At 37.7% G+C, this 7304-nt stretch overlaps 3 protein-coding genes across 3 annotated transcripts; 1 reads left to right on the top strand and 2 right to left on the bottom strand.

Moving 5' to 3' along the window:
* The first annotated feature begins 584 nt into the window (after positions 1 to 584).
* Positions 585 to 2519, top strand: LOC108822673 (Golgi apparatus membrane protein-like protein ECHIDNA). Its single transcript, XM_018595813.2, has 6 exons — positions 585 to 762; positions 1003 to 1059; positions 1150 to 1353; positions 1495 to 1554; positions 1972 to 2098; positions 2183 to 2519. The coding sequence occupies exons 1-6, from the start codon at positions 748 to 750 to the stop codon at positions 2269 to 2271; spliced, it is 552 nt and encodes a 183-aa protein (XP_018451315.1). The 5' UTR covers positions 585 to 747; the 3' UTR covers positions 2272 to 2519.
* Positions 2520 to 2546: 27 nt separating this feature from the next.
* On the bottom strand, positions 2547 to 3329 carry LOC108822674 (uncharacterized). The gene has a single exon (XM_018595814.2). It carries the CDS (start codon positions 3269 to 3271, stop codon positions 2765 to 2767), a length of 507 nt encoding a protein of 168 aa, XP_018451316.2. The 5' UTR covers positions 3272 to 3329; the 3' UTR covers positions 2547 to 2764.
* A 366-nt stretch (positions 3330 to 3695) lies between these two features.
* On the bottom strand, positions 3696 to 7148 carry LOC108820519 (intermediate cleaving peptidase 55, mitochondrial-like). Its single transcript, XM_056997878.1, has 13 exons — positions 6994 to 7148; positions 6483 to 6557; positions 6134 to 6397; positions 5958 to 6050; positions 5679 to 5885; positions 5428 to 5531; positions 5256 to 5322; positions 5067 to 5174; positions 4878 to 4970; positions 4681 to 4765; positions 4482 to 4552; positions 4243 to 4298; positions 3696 to 4087 (listed from the first exon to the last, which is right to left on the bottom strand). Exons 1-13 carry the CDS (start codon positions 7039 to 7041, stop codon positions 3922 to 3924), a joined length of 1437 nt encoding a protein of 478 aa, XP_056853858.1. The 5' UTR covers positions 7042 to 7148; the 3' UTR covers positions 3696 to 3921.
* Positions 7149 to 7304: the final 156 nt, after the last annotated feature.

Here is a 7304-nt window from a genome sequence, read left to right as displayed (position 1 = left end):
AAAAATATTAGTTGAATTTAGAGAAATTGATTGATGCAATCTAATATACCTAAATGATAACTTATTTAAAATCATATGTCTGACTAAAATAATATAATATTATTAGTATAAATTATGCATACAAATTATAAATTAATTCAAAATTAAAATTAAATAACAATCAACTATTGTAATATATTTAATTTATAAATATTTGTACCCGTGCATGAGCATGGTAAAATCACCTAGTATCGATTATTTCTGAAGTTTTAGGAAAATTGTTATAATTTGCTTAGTCGATAAGTTTTATTGCAAATCTTAAAACGTTGATCCTTTACTAATAAGTTTTATTGCAAATCCATTTGATAATCTTTTTATTTGATTATAAATTTTGTATCACAGATTCTGAAATCTTGCTTATTTGATTTTAAAATCAATTGATTTATCAAGTATTTCTAAACCCAATCAAAATATCTAAATCAACTATAGAACCAATAATCTCCACTTTATTTCATGTTTTCTGGTCAACCCTAATGGGCTATAACGGACACTCACTTGGGCCTAATGCCCATAAAGGACACTCGCTTGGGCCTATGGATTAGAGTTAAAGAAAACACGCGCAAGAGTTTGACGATCTGATACAGAAGAAACAATTTTGTCGGAAAATTCTGTCTTTGTCGGAGGGAAGATCCGTGCATTCCATATCGGAAAAGTGTGTCGTTATTCTGCTGTTCGGCGTCGGGTTGATCCATTTGGATACTTGGAAAGATGGATCCTAACCAGGTGAATGTTTAATTTCTGAGCTCGATTGCTTTATCAGATTCTTCATTAACTTCAGTTAGCTGTTCGATCTGGACGTGATTGTGTTAGATCTGTGCTATTCGCATTCGTCTCCGAGAAATTTAGGAGAATGTGTGTATAGACATTAGAAGTGGGAAGGCTTGAGCTAGATAGACATGCTAGGTTAAGACTCATTTTGATCGCGAATCGTTCACGTTCTTACTTACATTTCTTTCAATGCAGCCACCAGTTGAAAACTATGCGAACCCGAAGACGTGTCTCTTCCATGTTCTCTTCAAGGTATGAGCCTGCCTGAGTATTAAGTCTTTAGACGTTTTTATATAAGTGAGGTGGAGAATGGTGGTTAACAAGTTTTGTTTTTGGGGGCAGGGTGCTGCGTTGGCGTTTTACATCCTCTCGGCTCTCTTCTTCAACAGCTTTGTTATAATCTTTGTGGTGACTGTTCTTCTTGCGGCACTTGACTTCTGGGTGGTTAAGAATGTGAGTGGGCGTATACTGGTTGGTCTCAGGTGGTGGAACGAGATCAATGACTTGGGTGAAAGTGTGTGGAAGTTTGAGTCTCTTGACCAGGAGGTTAGCCCTCTCCTTTTTTTGCTTCATGTTTTTACTTTATTCAATAGGCTGTCAGGTTCATTTCTCTAGACATCTGTGTAGTTTTTACTTTCCTCAGACTTTTTGGAATACTTATTTATTTCGTTCGTTTGTCTGTATCAGTCCTTGGCTCGGATGAACAAGAAAGACTCGTGGCTTTTCTGGTGGACGCTTTACCTTGCAGTGAGTAGTTCCTATCTAAGACTACAGTTTGTAGCGTATGCTTATCACTTAAACCTGTTTACAATGCACTTGAAAGTTTAGTCAAATCACAGGCAGAACACATTGCATAATAGGCAGATTAGGGAGAAAGTAAACTGGTAGGTTTAAAGTTGGCCATTGTTATTGTGCATGTTGAAATTGCATCAGTATATCCTATGATCCTGCATTGACTAAGTGTCAGATTGATTAATACTTGGTAAGCTTAAAACCCTATAGGCTCGGTTGCATTACAAGCAACCTATAGAGAGTGATAATGAGACATGAGATGGTGGTAGCAATGGGTTCAGTGTCTAGAGTCAGCAATTACAAACTTGTGAATAAATTATTGCTGTCTTTTACCGGACCTGAATCTTGTTTTTTTGTTTGTCCTTTCCCCAGGCAGCCGCGTGGTTAGTCCTTGGGATATTTTCACTGATAAGGTTTCAGGCCGACTATCTGCTTGTTGTCGGTGTTTGCTTGTCCCTCAACGTGGCTAATATCATCGGTTTCACAAAGTGCAAGAAAGGTAAGATCCATTCCAGTATAGTCCAGGACTATATAGATCATTAGGTTCTTAATCGCTATTCACACTTTTTTTCTCTGTTGGCAGATGCAAAGAAACAGTTTCAGCAGTTTGCCTCACAGACAATCGCATCACGGTTCCAATCCACAGTACAATCTGCCTTCACCCTTGTCTGAAAAGAAGAAAAGGTCATAGTGAGAGCAAAGACAGTGTACAAAAGAAGATTCGCCATAAGCCACACCATGTTTTTTTTGACTGATTCGTTTTCTCAATATACTATTTTGTAAGGGATTAAGAAAGAGATTTATTATATTATGTCTTCTTACATGTATTATCATTTTCGACTTACCCTGTTTAAGATACTTCTTGAGGTTGTAAAACATTTTCAAAAGATCTCGATGTAGCTTTCACTTTAGCTTGCTAATATGTTTCCAGTGTTCTTGAAGTCACATACAGAACCGACTTCAATGTAGTTTATAGATAATTACGGTATTTTTGTCAAGCAGGATGATGTTGACATCTTATTACATGAAAAACAAGCAGAAACGAGTGGTAGGGAATACATGAGTAAGAGCAGTAAGAACACCAACTCTCAATACTCTTTACATTGTTGAAGTACACTTCAATAGATTTTGGTCTCTTTTAACTGTAGAAGCAGTGAGAGCTTGATTAGGCCTCCTTGACTGCAACAGCCTCCTTGACCTCGGCGGCTTCACTGCTCTTCTCCTTGAGAGCTTCTTCCTTGGCAGGTTCCACTTCCTCTGGGACTACAAAAGCTGAGACAGGGAAAGTCCTAGACAGTGTGGTTGGTGACTTGAAAGTGATCTTCTCTTTGTCATCTGTATAGATATCACTGATAGAGACCCAGATAAGAAGCTCCTTGGCCTTGACTCCAGTGAGCTTCTTGATCTTGCCGGTCTGGACCACGGCAGTGACCTCGGTTCCGTAGGAGACAAGCTTATCGATCTTTTCAAACTTGTGGGTGATGCTCTGTTTCTGCTTCAGCCACACGACACCTGACTCTCTGTCATACCCAACCTCTTCAATGTCCTTCAATGGTAGTAAGCCATTAGGCATAGATATTTCCTCGAGGAAACATTTTGTCTTCTCTCTGCATATCTCATCTCCGGTGTACATCTCTGCCTTAGCTCTCACCTCCTCTGTGACCAAACCCATCTCTGTTATGTTTTTTTTAGTTTAAGCTTTACCTCAAAGCTGAAGTTGTGTATTGTGGTAAGAGGCGACTTAACCTTGTTATATATAGATTGTGTAGTATGCTGTGCATGTAGAAAGCATTGATGGGCATAGTTGGGCAGGTCTATGGGTGATTATAGCAATCATAATCCCACAATAATGAACAATTATTTTTTTTACTTGTTAGTATATGATAGATGGTGCATGCATGGCCCCGTGAGTGTAAATGCAGGGCCTATCATCTCCCTTTCTCCTCACCTGCTAACCAGTAACCGTCGTGTCCTCCTCAATTATTTTTTTTTGGCATAAATCGAATTGAATAAACATCTATTTCACTGACTTATCAAGGATCAAGACTAATATTATTGTGATTTCTTTTTTTCTTTTCACAACTATCTTTAGAACTATAGCAAAGACTGAAGTTCACATAAGTACAACTACAAGAGTTCCAACTTCTAACTTATTGATTGTGATTTGTCACCTTACTCTCTTGAAACTTGATGCCTTGCTACTGTTTCATTATAAACTTGGTCCAATCAAATCTTCCTTATTATTAATTCAGCTTTTATCATTATGCATAACATCTCAAATATATATTTTTTCAAGTAACAGATCCACTGTAACCTTTAAAATTAGGAAGAGAAACTGGCGAAGCTCTGCGCAGCGTTTTCATGGCAATGGTTGTTCAATAGTGTCTCTATATGTTTGATCTCCTTAGGCATTGACCCTGTTAGAACCTCGTAGCCTGTCTCAGTGATCAGAACGTCATCCTCAATCCTTATCCCTATCCCTTGGAATCTGCAAATTTATCAAGAAATTTATAAGCAATTAACCATATGTTTTTTTTGTCGGATTGACCATGTCATGTCCTGCGGTTGATTTGCAGTTTAATATTCCAACAAAACACACAATCTCTTATTGCAAATAGAGGTTGAAGAGAGCATTGTTAATACCTTTCAGGGCAGTTGAATGATGATGGAATGTAGACTCCTGGCTCAATCGTGATCACCTGTCCAAACAAACCATCATTAAGATTCTGATATAAAAAGTCGTATCTCGCAAATACCAAAAACCAGTTCGTTTGATGGATAGTTTATTAAAGCAGAAGGGGAAGTTAACAAGGTGACAATGTTATAAGCCAGACCATTTTCTTACAGAACTAAGACTCGATAGAGTTTAGCTTTTTACTTACAGAACCAGGTTCCAGAGGGCGGTCATATCCTACAGAAGAAGAATCATGCACATCCATCCCAAGGTAGTGACCTTTTTTTAATCCATCAAAAAGAGAACTTTGTTACATGATAACGTTTATACATCACATTACCAGACAATTAAACAAGGATGTTCTCATTAAAACGTCAAACAAACTTAGTTGATTTAATATTGGATACCTATGGAGGTTGGATTCAGATGTCCATACAGTCTACGATTCTTCAAGATGCCCATCTTCATCAGTCCATTGCACAACATATCGGCCTGCAAAACCACAAAGCATCATGTGAGTTGAAACATCATTTTGTTGGCAAATAAAGCTCTTTAAGTTTAAGGCTGATGATGAGTGCAAAGTTGAAGATAAGTTTATATTTACCGAGTATGTGTTTAGTTGGCGGATGGTTGTACCAGGCTTGCATAGCTTTATGGACTCTTTGTTTGTCTGTAGTATAAGATCATATAGCTCTTCCTGTAACAAAAACACACAAGTATCATCAATGTTTTGAGCTTCAATAAAATAAAAGGTTAACATAATAGTCTTTGAGGAAAGAGGACAAATCAAAACCTGAAGAGAACTGAATTTTCCGCAAGGTGGCCATGTCCTAGTAAGATCACTAAGATAACCATGTAACTCACAACCCATGTCCAACAAGACAAGATCACCATCTTTTATCTGCACAGATTTATTTATAGATGTTAGGCTCCAAACACATCTCTATATTAGCAAAATTGAATATAATTTCTTCAAACTTACTCGCTGATCATTTCGTGAATAGTGGATCACACTGGCATTAGAACCGCCACCAACTACAGAATTGAATCTAAGGAATAAAGGAAAATGAAAATATTCTTCTCATTAAGAAAAGAAGAAAAAGGATTATACTTATTTAATCATGGAGTAGATAAGACATGTTGAGGAGACTTACGCCATTCGCTGAGCACCTCTTATACGACACTCATACTCAACTTTGGCCGCCAAGATGCCTTCATCAGGACACCCTTTTGAATGTAGCATTGTTTTCAGAAGACCCTGAGAATAAAAAAAAGATCCAAATCACCACATACACTCACTTACTAAATAGCTATTGTCTCAAGTGTATACTCTAGCATCTCATTTGTAACAAGAAAGTTTGTGAGCAGTAGCATAACAAATACTTTTTTTGTCACAAAGGAGTACCTGGCAGGCAATAGATGCAGACTCTCTCATCAATTTGAGCTCTGCAGGTGATTTAATTAACCTCAGCTCATGGGTTAAACTTGAAAGAGACTTCACTTTGCCAAGAGATGCTGAATTTTTAAACTCATCCAACTTTGTGTACGTTTGCGAGGCCGTTTGATCATTGTGAAACACCTTTGAAGATTTTCTTATCATGCCTGAAAGAATCTGTACATTCAAGAACGTATAAATAAAACAATAAACATTTTACCAAGAGCTGCCACTTAAATATTTAATTACCTCTGGTAATTTACTCATCGGATATGCTTGTTCTGCCTTGAAGACTTCAGACGCTGCATCGACTCCAGCTACTTCTCCTTGCCAAGCAATGTCCTAAAACCACAAACCAACTCTTATAAATCCCCAAACAGAAAATCATAATTACTCTGTATAACGAAATTCATAGTTAACCATACATTGGGAGTTGTTTCCGGCATGAACATGCATAAACCGTGTTCATCGCTTAAAACAGCCACACCACCTGGTTGTTGGCAGCCAGTTAGGTACAGATAATCAGCCTCTTGTCTGAACGTATACGGAACAACGTCTGTCATCATCTTCACGGGGGCAGAAGATATGATGGCTAAGCTGTTCTGAGGAAGAAGCTCAGCAAGTTTCTTCCTTCGACCAATGTATTCCTCTATTCTCATTCCTGGTGTGAGCTCTCCTTCCGCCATTAACTGATACCAAAGATGGAACCATCAGAGCATTATAAAAACATTTTGCAAGATAGAGTAGAGAAGATAGTCAAAGTAGTAGAAATACATGAGGATGAGATGCTGGAGTTGGCTGACCAATGTCTCTGACCCGTTGAGTTGAATATGCATAGCGACTGATGACCTGAAGAAACATCATTTCATAAACAAAAAGTCTCTTAGCCTAAAGCAAATGTCTATACTTTTTGAACATGTAGTGTAAGATAAAAGAACATAGCACACAGAGATGGAACAAGTCTCAGGATTTATGTAAAATTTTATACAAATTCAACTATCCTCATTCAAATTATGAAACTTTGTGGTCCTGAAACATCTTTTCATAAACAAAATGTTTCTTAGCCTAAATCAATTGTATATACTTTTGAACTTGTAGTGTAAAGTCTCAGGACACACACAGAGATTGAAACACAATAAAGTCTCAGGCTTTCTGTAAATTTTGTAAGAAGTTAATTATTCCCATTTGAAGGATGAAACTTTCTGGTCCCTGAAGATCAATTACCAAAGGAGACCAAACAAAGAAGACAACTACCATCGAGAAAGTATGAACTGAGAGAGCATACCTGGCTTCTTGAGACTCTCCGAACTAGATTCCGCGCAAGTACTTGCATCTCTCTCCCTTTTTTTTTCCCACGGACACAGAGCCTTGAGTAGATCGATTCGGACCTCTTAAGACTTCAGGGTTTTAGCTGCTTTGAGGTGTTGTTGTCTTAATGAAAAGTCGCGTTTCAGGGTTTTAAAGTGGTTTAAAACGCCAATCGCACTTTTTTCTTTTTTTTTTTAATCAAACGCAATCGCACTTTTTAAACAGCTGTAATCCAATGGTGGAGGGAGAGAGTTTTAGCAGTTTAAAGGTGCGTTTTCTTAACAGCGC

This window comes from Raphanus sativus, unplaced genomic scaffold (assembly GCF_000801105.2).
Source record: "Raphanus sativus cultivar WK10039 unplaced genomic scaffold, ASM80110v3 Scaffold0853, whole genome shotgun sequence".
NCBI lineage: Eukaryota > Viridiplantae > Streptophyta > Magnoliopsida > Brassicales > Brassicaceae > Raphanus > Raphanus sativus.
This window is presented reverse-complemented; position numbering and strand designations above follow the sequence as displayed.